This window comes from Zonotrichia albicollis, chromosome 6, assembly GCF_047830755.1.
Source record: "Zonotrichia albicollis isolate bZonAlb1 chromosome 6, bZonAlb1.hap1, whole genome shotgun sequence".
NCBI lineage: Eukaryota > Metazoa > Chordata > Aves > Passeriformes > Passerellidae > Zonotrichia > Zonotrichia albicollis.
Window position 1 is genome coordinate 24392773 of NC_133824.1, and position 26603 is coordinate 24419375.

The window sequence follows — 26603 nt, forward strand, 5'->3', positions numbered from 1 at the left end:
CTATCTGTAACTTTTGTCTTCATTGAACACATCCAAAGCTCCTCCATTTAATACTCCTTAGATTTCCTTCAGCAGCCTCTATGAACTGTCTCAGTTTGCTATTGACCCATAGAGTAACAAAATGTATTTCAATTTGAAATGCTAAATATCCTCTTTCATAACCAGATCTAAAATGTATGCTAAATTCTGCTCTGCTTTAGCCTGTGCATTTCCAAAGTACAAACTGACACTTGTTTTGCCAGTTGTACTGTTCCACAGAACTATCTCACTCTCATGTAACAGGGAAACGTCTTCCCAAGAAAGAACTATGTGATGTACAGCTCTAGGATTTATTCTTGTCACAAGTATTTTATAACCAATATCACCTAAACACTGTCAAGAGTCTGACAATGTAACAAACTATATCCTTACTTACCGTTGTTGCTAAAATATAAACACACTTTTTTACCTCATGTGTTACCCATTCAAATTTTATTCTCCTTTTTCAGTGATTTCAAGTGATCTCACAAAACCATTAGGCATCTATAAATTTTCTAAATTCCCTGGACAGGGTAAAACCTGGCAGTCATAGACAATCAGTCCAAAGTCTACAATGCAGCTAAATTCAACCTAAGCCATTCTTGAAAGGCATTCTGTTCTACTACATAACATGTATTTCATCTGTAATGAAGTATAAACTCTTGTAAGGACAGCTAACACATGACTTATGAGAGACATTATAATCGAATAAAGGAAATTCAGAGCAGAAGTTTGTTTTCTGAGTATATTGAGACTTTGACACTCACATTTGAGATGTGTCAATTAGACGACAATGTAACTCCTCACCATTAGCTCGAACCACTTCTTGAAATTCCTCCATAGCTGTGGATAGTTTAGAGTCCATTTTGAACATAATCCAAAATTCTGTAATCCAATACCTATTAAAGTTAAAACACACACACACCAAAAAAAAAAAAAAAAGGTTTTGATTTAGTTAGGCTGAAATTTAATATGAGCCTGTATGGGTTGAAATGTTCCTTTGGTCAATTCAGGTCAGCTGTTCCAGCTGTGTCCCCTCCCAGCCTCAAGCTCACCCCCAGCCCACTTTTGGCAGGGAGAGATGTCAAACAGAAGGCATTGATGCTGTGCAATCACTCTTCAGCAAGAGGTAAAATAATGCTGGGTTTCACTCACAGATTCAACACACAGCATTATAGAGGCTGCTATAAAGAAAATTAATTCCATCCCAGACAGACATAGTACCCAGCACTATACATGTAAAAACCTGTGCTTGTGGGAGAAATGGAAATGCACATTTTTAGGGACGCATGTAAGTATGAATTCGCCTGGAAGCAAAAATGTTACCAGATCTCGCACAGTACTAAAGCATGCTGACATAACCAATGATAATCTGCTCTGAGATGATAAAATCATCACAATTTAGAACAAATTCTACTCCCCTGTTACTAATAATTTCCCCCTTCCTGTAAAAAAGATATATCCTCAATCTATTAGAGCTGAATATTCTCCCTCTCTTCTGTTTTCTCTAAACTGAGATATCCAACTATATTATACTTAATAGGTAAAAATTAGAGTGTTCCAGGACCACTGCAAGTAGAAGTACTAAGGAGAATTACCTACCAAATGCACTAGAGCTTTGCTTAGTATAAAAGTATCTGCAATATCCCACTTAATTTTTAACAGACCTATATAATAATATTAGGCATATTTCTACAATTTCCTGAGCTCTGTCAATTTTCACAGATGTTTAAGATACAGATTCATATAGACTCAGTTCAAAACTGTGACCTGAGAACTCTTGCACTGATTTAAGCAGATCTGCTAAATGCCAGTTGGACCTTTCTGTGTAGAGCTGCTAAAGTGAACCTTGAAAAGCTGAAGCACAATACCTGCTTCTCTTTTTTATGTGAATTTCAGACATGCAAAAACATATTTATATTCGTCACATAGATAACTGCAAGCTAACAACTAATAGCTAGCAACCAGGAACATACTTACCTCACAAAATAGCATATCTTCACACACAGCATGGAAGAGTTATTTTCTAAAGCATTAAGATAGGTAGAAAACTGTTAAGGAAAACCACATCCATTCACATAAGATGTAAAATAAAACATGCTTGATACTTCCCAATCTTATTCTTATTGCTGTAAGCAATAAGAATCATCCTTCTGACGGTAAATATTATATCAGATTAGGGTTTTACATAAGTATATACAAAGTATATACAAAGTATATCCCCAGGTTGCTACCGAAGTTTATTGCAACTATGACTACTATGAGTAATACTGGTGCTGTTGCCAGAGTACTGAGTAGTGTCAACCAGCAAAGGGATTCTGTTTTCTACTTGTTTCTTTGCAACATGCCTCAAAATTTCTCATAAAACTTGTGCAATGACAGATGTCATTAAAATTTTAAATATTCATACCAAATTTATCAATCAATCCATTTATGAAGCAATCATCTTCAGCTAATTCACTGGAGACTTAAAAAAAAAGGCATTTTTCTTTTAAACATAACCAGTTGTTGACAATGACAGAGCAAAATGTAACATGCCTCTCCATAGTAACCTCACCTTTCTAGCTACACAACAGTTTTCACTTTATTTGCTCTGGCAACTGGAAGAAGCAAGCATATTTTTAGTCTATTAGCTCTTTAAAACATGTTTTGATATCATAGGCAATGTCTGTGGATGTCATGGAAAATGCACTTTGAAAAATGTATTATGCATGTCTTGATTCTTCTGATGGAGGTGACATACATATTTTCAGGCCTGAAACACACAATTTAATGAAAATACCTTGTGGATCCACTCAAAATCCGATTGCAATTAACTGCAGCCTAAATCTACCACAGATGAGAGGACATGCCATCTTCCCTTTCAGCATGCTTACACCATGCTGACTACAGAACTGGCGAAGTCTGAGTAAATTCCCAATTATTTTTAAGGGCTCCTCTCTGAATGACTAGAATTAGATGACTTACAAAGAACTTGTAACCACCTGAAATCTCTCCCATAATTTAGGGGATGGGAAACAGTGCAACTGGAACACTTGCAAGGTTTTGCGAAATGCAAGAGCTCCGAATACCTGATCCATTCAAAACTGTCTACAACTTTCAATGTCTTTACAGGGAGCTACATACAGAGTTAAAAACCAAGCTTCCAAAATATGCAAGTCTAATAAAAGTTTGAATTGGTTTTCTGGTTGTAGAAAATGTTACATCTCAGAAAGGAGATGCAAGCACTTCCTTTGCTGCATTTTCCAAGAGCCCAGGAGCCTAAGTGAAACACAACACTACACCACAGCTGTAGCTTAGCACACTTGATCCAACACCTGCCATTAGGGAAGCAGCAAGACAGTCCTGCTACAGACAGACAGACAGTGTTCCAGTAATGCTCTGTTGTAAGGAGGCTGCTTGTAAATGCCTGGAAGATACAGAGTTTGAGGAAAGAAAAGATTATTAAATTGAATTGTACCAAAATTGGATGGAGATTCTTAGCATGACAGGTCTCCATCCTGTACTGTGCTCATCTAATTAGAAGTCAACATTTTGTAAAGCTAAGAAGACAGTAACATATTCCACAAGTAAAAATTCCAAAGAAAGGCTAGTATTGTGAATATGATCTAGTAGTTACATTGTGAAAAACCTAATGAGCCAGAAACACACACATATGAGTCCAGGCAGTCAACTCAAAATAGGAACAAATAGAAAGGAAAAGCTTATTATTTATTTCAGCAATTTTGAGTGCGTGTGAGAGAAATAATTTTCATTGAAAATTTTCACACCTTGATGATACAGTTTTGTTCTTTACTCTTTGACTTGATAGTGAACAGAGAGAGACACAAATCCAAAACTTAGATCCAGGTTCACAGTACCTGATTGAAGTGCTTACATTCACCTAACACCTGCTAGATATTCCCTCCCCAGCCAAAAGAGGGTGATTTATCCTACTTAAAACCTGACTTGGAGTTTCCCCTTTTCCTGTGTGTATAACAAGCTAAACCTGACAAACAAAAAACGCCAACCCTAAACCAAACAAAAGCACACCATACAACTAAAAACTGTGAAGAACAAGTATACAGAATAATTAGTAGAATACTAATACACCCATAGATTAAATATCCTCTACTTACCCATTTTAAACTTGTCTGGCTATCAAGCTACCTTAAAAGCAGGTGAAGATTACAAAGGATATAGATCAACGAGTTTCTGAAGCATGTCTGCAGAGGAGATGAAAAACTGATGCATGGCCAGAATTATTTTTAGCAGCTGGTTGTTTTGACATGCATTTCCTTCTAAATCTAAAAAACAAAAAGGATTATTCATATTGAAATCTTGCTATACCTTCATAAACAATTTTCAACAGGCTTCCTCAGAATCCTAATTCTAATCAGGTCTGTTCACGTATGCTATTTCAAAGATAGCAGCAACTCACTAATTTAGGGAGTGCATACTTCTTCTAGTGAGAGCCATATAACAACTACTATATTTCACTGCTGCTGTGTTTGGAAGACCCTTAAAAATAAGAAAAAAAAAGGCAAACAAAAAAGCATATGTCTCAAAAGTAATCAGAACCAGAATACCCGGATAATTATACATGATGATCTAAGCCCAGCAATGCACTTAAAATCTCAGCTTTAGGCATATGAATATAAACTTGGAAACAAATCATTGAACTGCAGAGCAAAATATTTCAGTTACTGATCCATCTCAGCCAGCCATTGGTATGACTACAGTTAACAAACAGAACAGCAATATTCTCAATTGTTTGTGAGCCTTTTTGTACTGATGACACACAACACCAGAGTGCACACACAGCATAGGATCACAGATGTGCATAGATGCACATGGAATGAGATACAACATGTGCTAGAAACCCTGTTAGAGGTTAACCTGTGCACACTCCTTGTCCTGGACTTAAATGTACTGCACATCAACTTGAGCTATGCAGTACAGAGATTTCAGCAGAAGGACTTAAGACTACATCTGAGTTTTTCCGTATGTCAAAAAGATGAAGGACAAGAAATGTAGCATAACACTTTAAAAAGTTTCCATTACTGAAACAAACAGTAGTGAAAGTGTTTGTAAATATTAACTGACAATGCTCTCCCACAGCCAGGCATAAGAGAACCGAAATAGCTTGAATGGTAATTTGACACCCTTTCAAATACAAAAGAAAATTTATCTTCCTGAATAATTTTAAATAGATTAACCTCTATGGGAATAAATGTAGTTCTCTCTTTAAAAAGCAGCAGCAGGAACAAGATAGAGAAGCAAAGCACAATACAGCAAAATGGAAGAGGGATGTGAAACAGCAGATTTCCAGCATATGAAATGACATGTACTGCTAGGGAAGGCAGGGAAAAGGCGCTTTAACTTGCACATCACCAAAATGGAACTTGAAACAGCCCATTTGCAAAACAAGATAATCCACACTAGTTACTGGGTAACAATGTCCATGCCCTTCTACAGGAAAACACCAAATGTATCTACCTTTAGTAGTATGTGCAAAGGAAAAGTCTGCCTGTCCTACTGCCCCATGAATGAGAGCAGGAGCATGAAACAGACCCCAAGTAACAGGAAGTTCTTGATCTGCCTTTTGACTTATGCTATAAGTTCTGTTTTACAGCATGAACCTAAGTTTATGTGTTCCTTGTTTGTGATCACACAAAATTTCATTCCTTACTGAAAGAATCCTTCTGAGATATAAACTGCCTAGGTATTACAGCATGAGCTCTGAGGGCAAACCAGCAAGTTACTCAGCTAGAGAAGTGGGAAATTTGAAGAGGGAGGCTGGAACATTAAGAATAAATACTTAATCAGGTCTTTAGTATTTGGCATTTTGTACCCTTTGAGTGTCTTCATGAAGAGTAAAATTATTTTAGGCATTGCACACAGAGGCCTGTATCAGTTTTCTCCCTTTGGCAAAACTTGGTGTTCTGCCAGAGGCTCCATCCACTACCTCCTGTTTAATCAGGAAAACAGTTCAGTATATGCTTAACTTGGAAGCCAAATGGATATGTGCACACATACTCTTAAGAATATACAGCTTCCTGTAAGTGCTCAATATAGACCATTTCCAGACAACAAAGACAAAAAATAACACTCTCTCTCCCTTAGCACTTTCATTGTGTGCAAAATCCTCTGCTGTGACATAACACAGGTATCACTTGGCCACAGGTTCCCATTTGAATTTTTGTTTTCTAGAAAGTCTCTCTTCCATTTAGCTTTATCATGTCACAAAGGTACAGAGAAAAACAGTATGTTCTGCCTACTATGAGTACTTAAGCCAACACATTTATGGTGTTTTCCTGCATAATGCAAGTGTATTTATGCTTCACCACATCCAGACCTAATTATCTTGCAACACAGATACACTTCATTACAATGGCATGCAACTATTTTGCACACATTAAAGCAATACGAAGTTTGGGGCTATCTGTTCTCTCATCCAAGTAAAAGGCATGCCTTCACAAAAAACACCCATTGTATTTGTGGTGGGTTAAAAAACAAAATAAACACTCTGCAAAAATAAATTTAAATGTTCCCAGTACAGTTGAGCACTGAACAGAAACCTGCATGAACTGTACCAGCACACAATTTACAATGGTAAAGCATCTTGCACAAATGGTGGAGCCAGCAAGAGGGCTGGCCTGACTGTGCTGCAATTGTGCCTCTGCAGCACTCTCCTGAACCCCCAGCAGTTGGTTTAAAACTCCTTTTCATTTCCGTTTGTATACCTGCTTCTAACCACACAGCCTACTGAGCAAAACCACCGAGTGAACACTAACTAAAGTGCAATGGGTGTGTTTCAGTTAGTCAATTTACATGAAAGAAAGCTGAAAATTACTGCAAAAGCCTTAGCTTTGTCTCACTGCAGTAAAATACAAATAACCAACTAGTTATTTGTTGCATGTTTTTCTCCTGTAAATTCCCTTTTTGTATTAAGATTTTTAATAAATATACTCTGAAACAAAAAAAAAAAAGCAGAAGTTGAATATACTTTTCCAGCATTTAACTCCATAAGTGAAAGCACAATGACAGTTAATGATTAGTATTTTACGATCCATGTAGTAGCACAAAGCCACTAAAAACTACAATTACAAAAGTTCCATTTCTTATGTGAGACTCAGAACACACAAGGGTAAGAACCCTCTAATTTAGGCCCATCAGCCACTCTATTGCATGATCCAATGAGTGACTCCTCGTAATCTGTGATTTAGAAATAGCTTAAGTATCTCTAGGTCCTTGAATGCTTTAGAGAAACAAATTGCTCAAAAGTCCGTAAGCAAGGCTTTAAGAGCAAACTCCCTGCTTTTCACCAGGTCCTGATGGCCACGAGCCTGTGGTAAATATCATTAACAGAAATAATCTGTTCAGCAGAGATCACTGTACTGAGACCTTCCCTCTGATGCATGAAGGCAATGATAAGGCAGCAGTAAGAATGCCAAGGATGTCTTAACCAAACTGAATTTTGTAGGAAAGAAAAGCTAGCTTTTCTAGGTCTAAGAGGCCCTTATTTCATAAGCACCATCTTTATTTCATAAGCAGGTTCCAACTGTATCACCTAGAGTACAATTTGAAATGAATCAGAAGTGAATCACAGAGCACTGACATCACATGATCAGTGACTAAGCTACGAAGAACACGAATAACTTCTTGTAAACTCCCTTAAGTCTTTCAGTGGTTATCAAAATGCAGAAAACAATGCAGTGCAAGAAAGTATCAAGCAATTGCCAGAAGATAAGTGCAAAGCTGAAAGTCGTGGGTTGCTATTCTGATGTGCCACATAGAATTCTTCAAGACTTCTGCATTTTTTTTCTAGTAGTTTAAAGAACACAGCGTGAGGATGGTGCTATAAATGTCTGCAAAGATTATTAAGTCAACCTGCCATCTGAAAACTGAACTTATGTTCTTAAGGTCTCAAGGTTTCAAAGACCTTGAGAAATCACACAGACATGTAAGAAATATGCAGATACATGTGGGAGTACATGGTAGGGTTTAGTGACTGAAATGAAATAGCCATAAGTCAATGCATCTGACCCACACGTGAGGTGCAGTGCGGGAAGAAAACTTTAAAATGGCTAGAAGCAACCAAAACTAAATAAAATAGTTCATAAGTATTTTACAGATACTCCCTGGAAATTCCCTTTACAAACAGGAAACAGTCTGTTCCCCTTCATCTTAAAACTTAAGCAACCCATAGTAGCCTACTTACTCCATGCTTACTACTTCTGTGTTGGAATTTGATACCATGTAACAGAGCTAGTCATTTAACTACCTTCATTAAACTGAAGGTAGAATTTGGCCAGAATCAGATTCAAAAGAAGCCACCATTCTCCAAATCAGTTATGACACCATTATTGAGGGTCAGCAAGCAGATTTAACTTAAACTAATTTTTTAATGACAGCTGAATGCTCAGTTGATGGCACATATCAGGGCTAGGAGCCAATATATTGTATTCTGCTGCTCCAATACAGAAACAGCTTTCTCAAAATCTCACTTCAGAACCAGTTTAATTTGTTCTCAAAATTCTACAGTAATGGGGACTTCACAGCTTTTGTAGGTGACTAATTCCAGTGCTTGACTTTCTCTATCATTTAGGAGTTCTCCTTTCGGTCTAATCAAATATTTCAGGCAACTTGGGTTGCTCAAGCCTAGACTCCAGCAGACAGAAAAAAAATTTCTTTTCCTTATCAATATATTTTCTCTGTTTAAGGGTTGCACCCCTCATCTCTATTCTGAGTTAAGAAACATCAAATTTGTCCTTTTTTTATTCCTCAGAGGCAAGGTTTTCTAGCTCTCTGGTCAACTTTGATGCTGTTTTCTGAACACTTTGTAGCTCACACCATTAAGAGGAAAAACTGAATATAGTACTACAGAGGATATCTTAGCACCAGAGTTAGAATATTATTAATACCCCTTGCATAATACCTTTCTATACACCTACATTTTAATGTAAGCAAATGTATAATGTATATACAGAAAATATGAAAGTACACACATCCCTCCATGTACACAGAGTTTCTGCAGTGATACAATATCATTATTGTAATTAATACCATTTTCAGTTTTAAAGTCTCTCTTCACAATGAGATCCTTTTCTGCAGAAATGCTGTATTTGAAGGACTTCACCATACCATTTTTACAGCTGATTAAGTAGAACTTTGTACTCATCCTTAGTGATTTTTTTCTTTGTTTCAAATCATTAAGTACTTAATATCTTTCAGAAATAATATAACTTAATAAGAATGTTCTTGCAAAGGCGACACAGTAATAAGGTAATAGAATGTTTTTTTTAGTTTTAGCTGCAGCAGAAAGCTGGTGGAATATTGAGCTCTCCAGCTTCCATTTAATTCTGTACAGGATGATGGAATTCCCCCTCATGCCACAAGAGTTACATGATGTTTATCAGACAACATCAAAAAGCTCAGGGAATTGCACCAAAGTTTTGGATTCATCTGTGTCTTTTTAAATTGGCTTATTGCCCATACATGTCTGCAACTGTTGAGTTTTACATACATTTATTTACACAAGTAATCAATCTTAGGAAGAAATGCTCCAAAACTAAACTTAGAAGAAATCAGTATTTTCCTGAGAGGAAAAACTCCACTACTTTGTGATCAATCCTGCACCAACAGCTCTATAAACAAAACAAGTTAACAAAAATGTTAGAAGCAACCCCATAAAGTTGGTGTTTCTTCAAGTCTATTCCATTTTAACTCCCTACAGAATAGAGGAGGGGGGAACCCACTCCTGTTCCTCCAAATACTCATAAACAATGCAGATATATCCAAGACAAAATGGGGATAATATGTATCCAAAAAGAATAATGAGACTGTTTTGTGTGAGGGTAGGGAACATTAGGGGAGAGAAATCTCCAGGGGAAATCATTACCCTCTCTCAGAAACAGCTTTTGGAAAGCTACATCTTGCAGAAAGAGCTCTAGGTGGGTAATTCTTTGAAATGAAAACAAGGAGATAAAAGCTCTTGTCAAAGGGAAATGGGATGATTTTCCGAAATTAAAATGTACTTTGAGAGAAACCAAAAGCAATGTGGGTGGAAAGCATTCCATTAGCCTTGGAAATTCAGATGAGGTACACAGAAGAAGACAAAAAGTTTGCACACACGGATGCACACGACACATCCTTCTACAGCATATTTAAAATATTGATTTTAGCAAATTTAGATGCAAACTTTTTAATAAAATAGTCTTTTTCCCCAAAGCCTACAAAACATAATTTGAGTACTCAAGACTTTTTCCAAAGCTTTAAGTCATGATGCTGGAGCCACGTGAATTTTTTGAGCTGCAGGCAACTCCTGAATAATTCAAGTGTAATGCTTGGCAACACAGCTATGCCAGCACAGGCACTGATGGATAGGAGAAAAACAGACTCCCAGAACAGAACCAGAACTGCTGAGGCCAGTGTCCCTGTGTGACCACCGAGCCCAGATGTGTGCTTAACCCTTACACTGCAGTGCTCTACAACAAGCTTCCCTCTGAGGGCATGACTGATGCTGGGCAGTCAGTCACCACATGCAAGGAAGCAGGAAGCCTGTCCCACCAAAGGGTCAAACTGCAACACTCTAGCAGACACCAAGCTGCTGGCCTCTCAGGGGCTTGAAGGAGCTGCAGATCCCTTGGATCCCACTTCCTGACCTTGATTTTCATTAGTGCTGCATGCTCCAGCTCTAATATTCCTCACTGACCATTTCACTCACATACCTAAGCTTCCTAGTTCTGGCATTAACTTCTAGGTATCCTTCTGGAACTGGTGTTTACAGACTATGGCAAATCAAGCCCCAAGGCAGCAGCTGGGGATGCCTTCTCACACTGCCCCAGCAGCAAGGAGGCTGCACAGACAGCCCCAACAGCTGACCCCAGCTGACCAATGGATATTTTGTGTCATACCATGTAATGCTTAGCATTTAAAAACAGGCTGCAACTTTGTCAGGGCGGCTGTTGCTTGGGAACTGTCTGGGTATCAGCTGGCTGGTGATGGGCAATTAGAATATTTTGCACTGCTAAATAATAGTTATACTGATTTTTCCTGAAGTTATACTGAGATGCATGAAGATAGAATTTGCAGTCATATCCCAGTAGTAAATATAAGTAAATAAGAGACTGCATTATAAAGAAGAAAGTCTGTTTTCTTCATTCTGTTTTATTGCTTACTTCTTGGCTTTGGAAAATTATATTGAAAAAGTGAAGTCAAATTTGCTAAATAGAACTCTGTAATATAAGTATAAAGAAATCTAAAAGTTCCTTTTCTTTGGGAAAATTTTTTCACAGACATCAGGTTAAAAAAGAAATCATTTTCATTTTGGTACAACCACAATTAACTTTAATAGTTAGCTAAACAGCACTTAGAATTCTCCAGAGCAGTAACTACTTTTCTCTTCCCACAATGTCATGCATTCTACAGAGCAGTAATGACTCTTCTGTTCCCACAATGTCATTAATTGATCATTAACATAGTTTCTGTTGCCAAGCAATAGTAAGGTTTCTGCACTGTATTTGACCAAATAGTGCTCAGATTACTTAACACACAATGATCAACAGCATTTTCTCACAGAACAGCATCGTGGATAAAACTTAACCACTTTGGGGGGAACTGGAGACCTCAGCATACAGCTCAGGCGTCAAGAGAAGGGATAGAACCCTGCAAGTTTGTGCAGCATGAGAAAAAACCAGGTGATTGTTCAGGCAAACCCAAGAGGAAAAAAGCAAATGGTAATAGTTGCATTCTGTGGGTGTGCATATGCACACCTTGAAAGAATTTATTGCCTTTGAATCAGAATTCTATGTAAGAATTTGTTATATAGTAAATTTGATAAATAGATAAACACAGTAATTGAACTGTGACTGTTTTAGTAGTTAATTGTATGCTTGAACTGGACTGGAAGAATGTATTTCTGTTCAAAACAGAGTAAGTTTTTCCAGACAACTGATATGGGAAAAACAGGATAGTTTTCATTTTTTTCTGTATTTTAGAGGAGAAAATGCCTACAGCTCTAAAGAGGGAACTCTAACTTGCCTGGTTTTTTGTTTGTAAGATGGATGCAATATATATCTGACTCTCAAAGAATTCCTAAGTCTCAATATATTTTTTAAATTATATTGACATGAGCAATATAAAGACATTATCAGTTCACATAACTACACAACTCAATAATGTAGTTATTTATTTTTCCAGAAAATGTGAACCATGATTACCTTTTAGGTAGCTTACACCTAAGAGGCCACCAGCACCTTTGTGAGATTTTTTGGTTTCAATCAAAACACTTCTGTGGCATCTTTCATCCAAATTAGTCTGAATGTAGTTTCCAGTGTTTCTAAGGTTTGCTTACAAACATGTCACTTTATCACACATTGAGGCAACAAGCTAGTTTAGGACAGATAAACACTTCAGAACAACTTCACATCACAACCTACTCCTAGACCCAGCTTTCTATGACTTTTACGACTATTAGAAGTTGCAAATTGCACTAGGTTCACATCAATCCTATTAAGAACATTGCTAATCTTTGAAGTTGTAATTTTCCACTTCCTTTAAGTCCTCCATGGGTTAAAACTGACATATATGTATAAACAAGTAGCTCCATTGCAAACAGTTTATCATGGATGAGATTTTACATGGAAGTATGCTACATGGTCTCAGAAATATTTTTGTTGCTTTTCTAAAGCCCTTTACTTATGCCTCTTTTAAAGAAACCAAACACAGGGACACTGCACTGTGACATGCATTTGAAGATGATACTTCTTGATCTCTTTTTAACTGAAGTGTCTGAGTTGTAGGATAAGCATAGGTCATCCATGTGCTACAGTAAACATACTTCCAGCACTCAAATGTAAGAGGCAAAGAGTAAGATCTTTTACTCAGAGGTTAAGGACAAAAACTCCTTCATAACAATAACATCTTGAGCTCTTACAGAATTCTCAGCTTTTAAATGATCCTCAGATTTTTTTAGCAAGACGTATTTGGATAAATGATGGCTTTCAAGTGCACTCTTGGAATTGATTGTTAGGTAATTCCAGGTAACATTTCAAGACTTTACTACAGACAAAAGAACGAGATATCAAATTGGCACTATGTTGAAGACCTGTTGTCCTCATTGCAATAGAGTCTTTAAACACTTGTAAAAACAATTTAAACAAATATTCTCTGTGGGCAAGGAGAAGGCTCTCTGACCCTACATGGCTTCTAAGCTTGAATGCATGTTAAAATAGCACACTGGATCTTTGAAAGGTATGTTTGTTTAAAAAACAGGCACCCTTAAACTTTACCCTAGATTAAAAAAGTAGATTTAGAAGATAAAAATAGACGTAGTCGAAGAAAACAAACAGGGACCTCTTACCATGCACTAACATATTGTGAAGTTACAAAACAAAAGTAATTTCTAGATTAGAAATTGACTCCAAAACACATATTCAGAATTTCAAGTTCACAGTAGCATGAGGATACCCTAGGGTATCATGATAAATGTCACGAACATTTAGCAGATATAAAATTAACATATTAGGTATCCAGTGAAGGGAACACTGCTAATACACTTTTCCTCTCTGATCTGTAACACTTTCTGAACTAAATATATGTTATTCATTTATGTAGTGTCACAAAGATTGCTATAAGAACTAAACATAAAAGTGTGGCTGTGCTACTAAGCAGATGCTTCCTGTGTTCCACTGACCTGCCAGCAAACTAGACCTAACTCTGCTGGCTTCAACAACAAAGCTGATGGACTTAAATACCTTCACAACTAGCAACAAAATAAAAGTCAAAGCCATACTGACTTTCAGAGAACTGTCTGCCAGTCAAAAGTACATTTTCTGTGGCATTTCATGTGCTACATAATGGGGAAAAAATGGATGCAGGGGGTTAAACTCACTGTTTATTGTGAAATTCCACTCCAGAATCACAGTCACTAATGAAGATTTCCTCCAGAATAAATTATCTCCCTCTTGAAGCTGTCATATTCTGGACCAAGATCTATTAACTACGTCTTTGCTTCCCTGAACTTACAACTTAAGCCATTTTGTTGCCAATGGAAAATCTACTTTTAATTATCTCTTTATGAGCTTTTTGTTCAGGATTAGTAGTGAAGTTAGATTCAGTGCAACCTCTCTGATGTAGAGGTTGCACTGAATCTAACCTTTCTGCAGCTACTGTCTTTTCTAGTTTTTAAAATCATTTTACCCTACCTCCTGCTCTTCCTCTCTATGCACTCTCTCCCTTCCTTTCTTTCTTCCTTCTTTCCTTTCTTTCTCTTTTCCTCCCCTTCTTTTCTAGGCAATCAGGTGTGATGCATTTATTTGTGCTCTACAATTCTTGTCAATCCAGATCATAGCAGTAACACCATCCTGTAGCTACTTATCATGTTGGAAGGTCTTCTGAGACACATTTTGGAACATGTTTTGAATCACTCTCCTGTATAACCAAATATCTTCTCTTAAAACCGGTGAGAGTGGTTTCAAGTCTCCACAGATCTTCTCCTAAGAAAGGACCAATATTCCTTTTTAAGACACTTCCAACATTGAATCTCTCATCATGCCATTTTTTCCCAAACTTCTGCCTTCACTTACATCCTTGCTTTTTTGTTGCCTTTACTTTTGGCAATTCATTTGCAGGATGATTCATCTTCATCATCCTGATTCAAATTTCCATGGAACTTGAAGAAACCTCTACTTTTAGCATCTCCTCATCATGCTGTTGAATAAACACTGGTATGATGTACTCTTTCAGATGTAGTGACCACCTACATGACTTCAAATTACCTCTTAAGCCCCTCATTGTTTCTGTCACTAAGGCACACGCCTGCCATTCATCAGTCCAAGCTAAAGAAGAACAAGTTTGAGAGAGGTGAAAGAGCACACATACTAATCACCCCAAAGCAGGATTTTAAGTTAACTGCACTGACTAAGCTTTTGGATTAATTTGGCTTTCCTAACAAAGTCTTTCCTCTTGGAACTCCATTATAATACTGCAGCAAAGTTGTCACACTTTTAACTTCAATTTAGCATATTCCCATCCTCCTTTCCTCTCCCAAATCATGATGTAAGATGAACTACAACAATCAGTACAACAAGAATCAATACAAACTTGCAGTCTGTGTTCTGCACAGCTGTAAGTATGTACTGATACTTAATACCTTCTTGGTTAGACCTTCTTGTGATATTCTCTGCATATACATTAAAAGGCTGCCAACTTCTCCTTACACACCATTGTTGATTGCAGCCTCTCTTACACACTGTTTGCTTTCTCCAAACTTCTATAATTGAGTCCAGGAGTATAAACCCAGATGCATCTATTACTGAGGAATTGTATTTGTACACATAGCATGTGTAGCAAGTGCAGTATAATGCTAACAAGATGCAGTACATATTCTGAAACATGATACATCATCATCACTATCTACTGCCTCTTGCTCTCCTTAAGACTAGACAGCAAATAAACCAATGGCCTTTTTCAGAAAGTAAACATCAAATGTACAATGTCTTGGGAGGGATTTTGTACTTTAAACATTTAAATAAAACTTACTCAAATCACAATAATGACTTTATAGAATAATTTACAAAATATTATAGGTCAGCATATCCAAGACTGAAGATAAAATCTCAGCCTAAACAGAACTACCAGCATAGAGGTTAGAAGATTTCAGTATATCCATATATGCATGGAAAGAAATTTGCTCAATCATTCAGATTCCTTGTAATCATTCTGCAGTTATGCTTTTTTCCCACCATTTTGCTCCTTGCCCCCAACCCTCTTCAAAATCTCAGATTAAAGACTTTTTATCTCTTCCTTTATTGGCACAATAATGTGAATGAATTTTGCACTGGTTTTGCTGATAGAACAAGAGCCTTCTTTAATGAACTTTATTATGCAAGTTACCTAGTGTTGTAGCAGTTGTATTTTCGTTTAAATATCTTAATGGGAATTTCCAACATAACATAAGAACATGCATAATTTCATGGAAGTGTATAAATACAGACACTACTATGAATTGTCCAATTAAGGGTCTAAGCCTCTGCAGCACACAACGGGATTTCAGCAGTTCTTTGTGAGTTACAATGATGTTTGCTGATGCACTACAATTCACCTTGCTCGACTTATGTACAGCTTGTCAGGGGTCAGGAAAACCCTACCTAGTGGATTACAGTAAATTTTCTAGCTGAAGTGTGAAACCCTTAAGAAAGATTCACACGCATGTGTTGCTGAACTGCAAAGGTACTTTTCTTCATTACCTCAGTCCTTTTAATATACTGATGCTCAGCAATTTGAGAACATCTAAGCATGTCTGTATTGCTATACAGAGTATTACCCAAAAATAATCTCCTACTCAGGGTTTCACCTGCACTACTTTAAATCAATCACTTTAATAACTATACTATAATTTTATAATGTTACATTTATATTACTGTTTTTTCATTAAATTGTGGAGATATTAATATTGGTCAAGTAGTCACAATATTACAGCTACCTGAAAGTCTTATGCTTTAGATATCTTATCCCCTTCCTACTGAACTGAAACTTATTTATATATATCAATCAACATTTGTTGAGGAATTAGGGCTTTACAGAAGTTCAGTGTCTTCACAATAATGAATTGGAGAAGAAAAGAAGTAAAAAAGAGACAAGACTTTACTGACAATTACATGTTTCACCAGCTTTTCTCAGACATGCATTTCTCTGCTCATGCTGATTAGAAGGCTTTAAAGCTAAAAAAACCCTCGTTTTAAACAAATGTGAAAGATTAGTCATTGTTTACACAGTATTTATGCACTGTACCAGTAGATCAGCACGATGTGTTACTATTTAACTATATAGATAATTATTTTAGAGCTGAGTGGGTGTTCAAGTACATTTATCTTCTAAGGACTACTTCTGAAACTAAGACTTTCCCACATATACTTTGGGAGTAGTTCAAAGCCCTGAAAGACTCAGCATTAACAAACAGATGTGCTACTTATAAGCAAATTATTCAGAATCACTTTAAGTGTCTTCAGTAATAACATTTTAATAATATTGAATATAAACACATTTACTAATGAAAAAGCTGGAAATGGAAACTAGGGGTACACAGCTCAGGCAATGGTTACACTTACCCATACTTAAATTCTTATTGTAAAAAGACAAGTAGATAACAGACACATTTTAAAAATGCAGTTGTGATTTCTGTTTGGACTCTTTCCTCTTATAAAGAAACAACTTGAAATCTATACTGATAATGCAAAAATCAATCCAGTGTTATCTCACCTAGCTTAAAAATAGCCCTTCTTGTTTAAAAATGTTTAATATGAACATGTTGCTCACACGCATTATGAGAATGTTATTGTAATATACAAAAATATAATGATTACTTGCTGAAGTTTACCGAATTGGTACTTAACAAAAGTACTCTCAGAAGTGTAGATGATTGGAATTTGTCCGGTTCCCTCAAGAACAAGCAGTAGTTACTCTACTCTCTCAGCATATATTACACACTCTGCATAAACACATCCATCAACTAACAATACAATCACCTGTAGCACAGACAATTCTCAGTTAACACCATTCTACTTCACCAATAAATGTATTTAATTCCCTACTAGGAAACACAGCTGACAGTAACATAGACACAGAAACAAATTAATTTGACTCTAAAAACCTCCAGGCACTCACCAAAAGACTGAATGCAGGTTTCAAGAAGGTCTTCCAAAGTGGCTCCTTTGGCTAGGTGCCCCAAGGGCACCATCATGACCTGAGTATGGTTTGAGAGGCTGTGACAGTGGCTGGTCTGCTGCAGCTCCAGCACTGATTCAGAGGCAGTGCTGCATGCTTGTGCAGGCTGCCTAGGAGAAAGCACAATAGTGAAGTAAATACAAGATAGAGTGGCAAATTTTACATTGCACGGGAAAGGAGGAAAGATTTAAAGGACAATTAACTCTTTCTAGTTGGGTTGCTGAAATACATAACCCTCCCACTTGATATGTACACCAAACGGACTGCTCAGTAAGTGACTTTTTTCCGCTAAATGTGAGTTGCAGAGCACATGGTCACAGAGCTCCCTGAATGATCTGTCAGGATTATCAGCAGTCTTGTCTGTTTGTTGGAGAGTATGCAATAACCTACCATCAGATGTCCACCAAAAGTAAAGGAGCAAAAAACTATTAAACACATTGGAAAACACCTGACTAGCTTTATTAATTTAATCTGAGAAGTCACTGTTAAGTAAACAAAATATCAGCACAACCCAATAGTGGAGTATTTCACAACCAAAACAATTATATTAATTTGCATCTATTCAATACTATTATTTCCGAGGTTGCTTTAAAATAGTATACATGAGCAAATAAATGTATTTAATAGCAATGGTAAATAAGACCAAAATAAAGCACATATCTAATTTTACTCTTGTGTTTTACTCGTATAATACCTTTTACTGCAAGAACATGCATGTTTATGGATAATAATAAAAGCTATTCATTGCTTGCACACAAGTTCATATTTCTGTATCAAATAGCAAATTGGAACAATATTGTATTAATGAAAAGTGATTTAATATATTTGCCTGCAAATACCAGGAACCACTGGAAGATCTCACTTGAGAGTATAACCATACAGCTTGCAAAATAACAACAAGCACTGCCATTTCATTGAAACTTGAGTTTATTTCAGGGACTCCTGAAATTTCAGGGATCATCTGGGTTTATTTCAGACACTCCACAGCCTTCCTAAACAAGTGACTCCAGTGTCTTTAAGGTGCTATCACATAACTTTTCTTGGAACACTATGCAAGACTCTAATAGTCCCAGGAAGAAAAGGCATAGAATTTCCTCCAGTGTGTTTTACATAGAGATAGTGGAAATAAATTCACAGATATCCCTGAATAGGCACTCCTGCATGAAGTTAAAAAAATGCATGCCTTATGAAGAAAGACAAGACCCTACCTCATCCCTGTGAGAGTCCAGCCCCATCCTTACCTTTCCATCTCACTTGAATGCTGGGGAAGCTACAAAACTGACCACAGTGTCATTTACAACCCAACACTGATCCCAGCCTCCATAATTTCAAATTCAGGAAAATACACACCTGACCCTTCAGAGACAATACTCATCACTGAGCTCCTACGTAGTTAGGCTGACAGTAGCTGACACACAAATATTCTCTACCCTTCCCCCTTTTTCTCAATTTCCCTCTTAGCTTTGTAATCTGACTTCCTGTTCTCATATAAAAAGAACAAGGGCCTGATCAGCTTTCAGTGTTTTCTTTTTACAAGCTTAAGCCCCTCTCCTAGCTTTATTCCTAGTTTTATTCGTGCCTCTTCAACATAGGGCAGAGCATCCCAGCAAGCAGCAAAAAAGTAAGAGTTAAAGCAGAAGATATTTCGAGTTAAGGCAGAAGATATTTCAGGCTTTGACAACACCCAGGAAAAAACCTGAAGTTTCCACACCTGAAAGCAGTTTACAGTTACATTGTGGCCGACTTGGCCATGCCGGACAGGCAAAGCTCAGCCGGCACCTCTAGTTATTCCTTAGAACAGATCCTCTCGCAGCAGCCACCCGACATGACAAACAGACGAAAGGGGGACTGAGGTGCAGCGGGGGGACGCCTGCCCTGCATTTCCACTGTACACCCTTGGCGGTGGGGCGGACATCACAAATAAGTGACCATGCCAGGCTGACTGACCCCGGAGCAGGTGCCGCCTGCCCGGCGGGCCGGTGCCAGCCGCGTTCCCGGCCGCCTGCCCCGGCCGCGCCGCGCCGCAGGTAACCGAGCCCGGGCGGCGCTCAGTCGGCACCGTAACGTGAGGCTCCTCCACCCGCGCTGACCCGCCTGCTCGGCCACACCGGCATCCCAAAGGGTGAAACAAAATCCTCCTCTGCATACTGCCTCCCGCGCTTCTTTCCCCTCCCTGTCCCGCTCGGGAGGACCCGGCCGGCCCCGCAGTGCCACCCCGGTGCCCCACGGAAGCCCCCGCTCGCCCCACCGCCCCGGCGGGCACCGCACGCACTCAGGCGTGACACCGACCCCGACGCCCTCCGCCGCGGGAAGCGGAGCGACGGGGTAAAAGCAGCACGGCAAACTCACTGGTTTTCTCTCCTCTTGCCTAAAGTCCCCATGCCGGTCCCAGCGGCAGCTCCGCCGCCCGGCAGGCTCTGCCGGCAGCGCAGGGAGCGGGGCTGCGCGGGGCGGAGGAGGCCGGGCGGAGCGGCGCGGCCCCCAGCATCGCCTCCTCCCTCCCGCCTCGCCGCGCTCCCGCTCCCGTCTCGCCTCGGGAGGAGTCTGAAACCGATTCAAGTAGGGCAGCGACGGCGGCGGCCGCCACCCGTGACGAGCGGTGGCGGAGATCTTATCGGCAGGAGGAAGTACTGAGCTGGGGCTGCTCTTCTCTGAAGCCGCCGGCTTTACTAGGTACCCGCACGCGCTCGCACCGCTCAGCTCTGAAGCCGCCACAACTTTTTTCCACGGCGCCACCTCGGCTCGGCCCGGCAGGGCAGGAGCTGCCCTCCCCTCCGCTCCCCTCCCCGCTCCAAGAGCAGGCTGCTCCGAGCCGCCGGGCTCCCGTGTGCCTGGGCCCGGGCGCGGCTGCAGCGAGGGGCGATGCCGGCCCGGCCCCTCCGCCGCCGGCCCCGGTGTGCGGGCGGGGGGCCCGGCTCGGGCCCGGCTCACCGCGAGGGGCCCGGCTCACGCAGCTCGCCCGTGGGACTGCGGCTGGCCCGCCAGGCGAGCCTCTGTGCCGTGCTGAGGTGGGGGCACAAAACTCAGGTGGCCGCGTTCATGATTGACATTTTAAAGGCTTATCCTGCGCCTTACGCTGTCCCTCCAGTTTAACTGCAGAGCAAGGAGAGGGGCCCCAGTGGTGTTCATGGTTCTTGTATCACGATTAGGAGTTTATGAGTGCTCTTTCAACTCAACGTTGTCAACTTTTCCGCTTCTGAGAAGAAATGGCCAGGCAAGAAATCTGAAAGGGCAAAGTCACCCTATATCTTGTAACCGAAATTTGCCCAAATTGTCTTTTTTTGAGAAATTCGCTCAACAGAGCAAATATACGGGGTTCCGGACATGCTGCATTATCATAGTTTTGGAGCTCAGTTTATGTTTTTAAACATTACTTAGTCATCACAATGCCAATGTGCCTCACACCAAGATTCAGACAGATTTCATAAACTGGTTCTTTAATTCTAAGACTAACTGACAAGGTTCAGATATTCAAAGTAATTTTCTGCCAACAATCTGGGCACATTTCAGGTTTCCAAAATTATAGTTTTGCTCACTGGCTTTTCTCAGAGGCAGTGAAAAATACCATTATCACAACAGGGCAACTTGACTTTTGCTTTGCTGAAGAACTTCAGGTAAAAGGAAAAACCCTACATATTCCTGCCAATCACATTCAGTAGGTGCCATTCTTTTAAGTACGTTTTAAGGTCATTTAGCATAGAGCTTGGAGTCCACTATGGTTTAAGAAACCCAAATACATTAATATATATCCAAAGTCACATATCATCCTCTGTGGCAGTTGTGTGGGTAAGCCAATCTCCTGGCTGAATTGTACTTCAGAGAAGTACATCCCAGCCATCTTTGCTTTTTCTTTAACGCATTTTTCTTAAGAAGTTCACATGCGTGCATACATACACACACAAATAGATGGAGAGATTGAGGTTAGACAGAAAGAGTATGTTCTGGCTTTGTGGTCTGAAAGTAATCCATAAGTAAATCTTACAGTACACAATCTCATACAAATGTTCTGTTTATGTGCCCAGACAGCAGCTCTGACATACTGACCCCTGAATGTGACCTTCTGATGAAATGGTCTCCTAGTGTAAAGTAGATTCATGCTTGGTTTGTTCTCAGAGGATCAGAGATATGCTCTATGGAAAAGCAAGACATTTCTTCTATTCCCAGAGCTCCACTCAGTAGTTAAAGTATAACATGATACTAAGCCAGCATGCTAGCAGTTACAAGATGCTTATGCCCAGGACAGACCATATTGCTCCCAAGGGAACATGACCAGCTAGATATTTTGGTACTCATGTGCTCAGATTCCTGGAAGATTTTGCCACAATAATAACTTATAAATTGGATTTTACCATCAGAACCAAGTGAAAGAACCATCTTACTGCCTCAGCTCAAGCTGGATCTTTGGAGTTTAGTTGTTCGTCAAGATATGCATTTTCCCCTCCAAATTACTGCAAGACCAAAAACATAGCTTGGCCTTGAATCAGAGTAAAAGTAATTTTATGAAAGCTGTGATTTCAAATCTATTTTCAGCTTATTCAGTTTGCTGTTTTTCCTGGGTCCATACCTGCTCCTTAGAATGGGCCAACTAGTGGTGCATGTGCTACATACAGGGGGTGGAACACAAAATCCAGGGAAAAAATAAACTAAGATAACCTAAATAAAAATTATAGATGTTCTTTCATACAGTACTAATTATTTAAATCATTTCACCACCCACTCATATTAGCTCAACTGTTGCCACAACCAAACAGTGCATGAGAGCGAGACGATACATTTTCCCAGTAGCATTTACTTAGATCTATTTAACATAGATGATTGTAAAAGCACAGCCTCATTCTGAAAGCTCTTCAGTGTCCTTGTGGTGTGAGATCATGAATAGGAAGGGTCCTTGGCACTGACAGAAGATCTGATATGTGGCAGGGTCAGTAGACAACATTAGGGAGGCAAGCCAGATAATATAGTGTAGGAAGCAGTTCCAGAAAAGGAGAAAAGCTTACTAACATAATTGGGAAGAACACAAAATAGAAACCTTAGAAGAGTCACTGTATGAAAAGTCAACATTGCAAAATCTTATGCAAACTAGGTAGTAATCAGAGTCATTGGATGTAACAAATTGTCCTCAGTGAGAGGCTACCAGCAATTGCGCATGAAAAGCTTCCATCTGAGCTGTGATATGACAAAGGTGTGGCTGTCCTGTAGTGTCTGCCCTGTTTAAGGTATCATCTAAATGTACTTCTCTGTTATAATTAAAGTTTGTAGATCTTAAAACTCTTAAAACAGTTTGTTGGTATGAGTGTTGATATCTGTTGTAGCTAGTAGAGTGGTTCTAGTGTTTGTTCCAAGCCTGGGTTATCCCTTTTGATTATCATGATCTAGGCTTTGGGTACATTCACCAATTTATCAAATATTTCCATTTTTGGAAGGTTGCAGGGTTAGTGCAGATTTTGCTCTGATAACCCCATTGAGGTTATCAGACTTTGGGTGATTCTCTTGCTACTCTATACTGACATTTCTTCTGTAAAGGTTGCTTCAGTTAAACATTAACATCCAGCAGTCAGCCTTTAGTTGAACAAGGTGAGAGGCACAAACAGAATTCATGAAAGCAGAAAAGAAAAAGCTTAGAAAAACTGCCAGAATCTAGAGTAGAGCATGGAATACTTGGACTTGCTGGTTTCTAATTTTGCCAGAGCACTTTTTGAGTTATTTGCCAGCCATGAATTCCCCAGCATTCTCAGTGAACACTCAGGCTGGTGGTTACAGCTACTATGAATAACTTTGTTCACTTCAAATGCCAAAGGTCTGTGGGGTGGATTGAATGAGTCCACTCCTAGTAATGACCCGTGTGGGTGTAAACATGCTGCCACTTTATGGAATATCTGTGAGTCTTAGTCTTGGAAACTATAGGCAAGACATAGCTTGTGGGTAAAGGCAATAATTTTTATCAGACCAACTGGCACACTTAAAAAGCTACAAAATTTTGAGTAGATTTAACAAGAGTTTCTGTAGGGAGTCTCAGAATCACACAATGTCTGACTTAGGAAGGGACCTCAGGTCCAGCCTTCTGCTCAAAGCATGACCAGGTGTTGGTTGCTCAAGGCTTTATTTAGCTAGATCTTGAAAGCCTCCAAGTCTGAAGACTGCATAGCTTCTCTGATCAGCCTGTTAGAACATTTGACTGACATTATGGTTAAAAAATCTGGAAAATTAAATAATCTCTACATCTAATTACTGTCTAAGCTTGTTTTCATTTATTTGTTGTCTCTCATACTCCTGCTAAGCACTGCTGTGAAAACCTTATTGAGGGAGCCTTCTCAGTAGTAGTCAGGCGGCTCTTGCATCTCCCCTGTGGCCATCTCTTCTCCAAGCTGAAAAGGCCAGTTCCTTTAGCATGTCCTCTCAGGACAAGTGCTCTGTGGCCCTCTGGTGAAGGCAATCCAGTTTGTCGATGTCCTCCTTGTGCTGGGATGCCCAGAACTGGATCCATCTAGTGGTGGTGAATCACTTCTCCCTCTATGCTGGCTCTGTGAGTACAGCCCAGGCTGCTGCTGGCCCTCTCTGCTGTCAGGGCACACTGCTGGCTCGTGTGCAGCCCCTGCCTGGCAAAGCCTCCACCTCCGCCCCAGCAATGCTGCTTCCCCACTCGCCAGGACCCAGCCTACATTGGTGCAAAATCTCTTCCTTCCTAGGTGCAGGACTGTGCATCTGTCCCGGGTCAGTCCATTCCTCCAGCCTGCCTGGGTCTCTCGGGATGGCAGGCCTGGCCCCAGGTGTACTGAACTGTCATCCCAATTTAGTGCTGCCTGCATCAACTAGAGGAGAGAGCAGTGCACCAGCTCCCCCAGCACTGCTCACTGCTGGTCTCCAGCTACAGTAAAACACCTGCTCCCTGAGCCTGACCGTTCAAAATGCTTTTTACTGGGCGTGTATCTAGTTGGTCTGGTCCATCCAGACCTCCCGAACTGAATGCAGTAGTATTACAGGAGGTCATGTTGAAATCGAAAATTTACTGAACTTAAAAACCAACAATATCTGGAAATCTGTGGAGTTTTGCCTATATTATACTACCTGATTCTAATAAAGGCATTATCTATCCCTAAAAACTTTGTCTTGACTGTGTTTTTAAGCCATTGCAGTTATGACAGTATAACCACGAAGAGAGGCCCCTTGAAGACTTGCGAACTTCAAAATTCATATCTCATGTGTATGGGTGTCAATATTGCCTTTAACTATAAAACAAGGTATCATTTCCTTCACAGCATCTCTGCTTCCATTTAAATCATAGTATAGATATGTAGTGGGGGCAAACAAAGAGGCATACTGGTGGGAGTTGCCATTTTCAACTGCTTTGGTTACAGAAGTTAGATGGCTTGTTGTCACTAGGGAATGAGGATTAGAGAAGTAAAAATATTGTCTCATGACTGAAATAAGTAGAAACTTCTTCTGCATCTTCTATAGGCTCCAGAGTGTTCTTGCTCTTTAAGTGACGATGCCAAAAAGAGCTTTCTACACATTTATTTGCTGTATTCTTCAGGTGCTGACTGGTCATTCTTTTACCTGCAGGAATTGCAGAAATCTGAGCATTCAGTAGTGAAAATTAAATAAAAACCATGTCCTTCATGCAAAGGACTAAGTAATGCTGATTAGTTTTTGTAAAAAAAAGTCCTCATAGTCTCATTTTGAGTACTACAACTTCTGTGGCCCTTTCCTTGTGCATCTGCTCCCCTTTTTTAAATAGAAAAAAACCCTCTCACACTGTTCTTCACAACAATGAGTGAAAAAATCTTTTTTTTATATATATGCAGCTGTGTTTGTAAATATTTATCCAATTGCTTGGTAATATACTCTGAAAAGAATTGCATATGTGCTTGTGAAAGTGTTCATATATTCCAGGAATGCACATGAGCACATGGTTTTGCAACCCAAATTAGAGCTTTTCTCATTCAGTCCAGGAATTTTGAGACTGGTAAAGGAATAAATGCATCAGGTAGTGCATATAGTACTCCAGTGTCATCAGTACTCTGATTGGGATTCTGAGCAGAGACAAATACCTCCAAAATGGCCAAATTCCTCTTCCCTTTTTCTTCTTTTTGGATAAATCTTACAATATGAAGTGAGCTAGCACAGTAAAATTTAGATATTTCTAATTTTTAATAACTTAGATGTTCCTTCTGTGTGCACTCTGGGCTCCCTCACAGATTTAAAAGTCAGCAGGGAGTCTAACATCTACTTTAAGAACTATGCCTAAGTTTATCATTAGGTGCATATACAGGTAATGTGCAAGCCACTGATTGGCAACAGTCTTGCACTATCAGCCATGTATAATTGAAACTGAGATTTTGTTGCTGCTTTTAATCAAGAAAATTTTAAACAAAGGTGGATTAAAATGAATTCTTCTACTAAAATTTAGAAAAAACAATTAAGATGTATCTTGATAATAGATAAAAATATCAAGAGGTCTGGTGGGTTAGGAAATGCTACTAACTGGTGGCATTCTTTGAGTAGATTCACACTGATTTATGTGGCTGTTAGGCTCAATTCCCCAGCCTTGCTATTGATTCAAGATTTTGATATTTTTCTATTTAGAAGAATGCTGAATTACAGTAAACACTGATCATCTGCCTATAGGATCATCTGCCTACCTTGCATGAATTTCAGAAGCAGCACAGACTGGGGCAATATGCAGTGAAAGGTCATGATATTGCAAACTGAAATCTGTATTCTGTATCAATAAAATCATTCTGGCATCAGCAAAAGACAAAAGTTTTTATTTACTTTAACTGAGTCCAACAGCATTGTCATCATAACTTCTATTTCTCTCCTGTAGCCTATAGCAAAGTAGCTTTCTTTCCTTTATGATCTTTCAGAATAAACATATT

General features: G+C 39.3%; 1 protein-coding gene across 1 annotated transcript in view; it reads right to left on the minus strand.

Annotated features, from left to right (window-relative positions):
* Positions 1-20249, minus strand: part of RASGRP1 (RAS guanyl releasing protein 1) — a 39099-nt gene extending 18850 nt beyond the window's left edge. Inside the window, exons 1-5 of the mRNA XM_005479886.4 lie at positions 20077-20249; positions 17668-17837; positions 4199-4304; positions 1999-2061; positions 786-917 (exon numbers count right to left, since the gene is read on the minus strand). Of these exons, the coding sequence (XP_005479943.1) occupies positions 786-917; positions 1999-2061; positions 4199-4304; positions 17668-17837; positions 20077-20108 (503 nt within the window). The 5' untranslated portion in view covers positions 20109-20249. The remainder of the gene's footprint in view (positions 1-785; positions 918-1998; positions 2062-4198; positions 4305-17667; positions 17838-20076) is intronic.
* Between the last annotated feature and the right edge of the window lie 6354 nt (positions 20250-26603).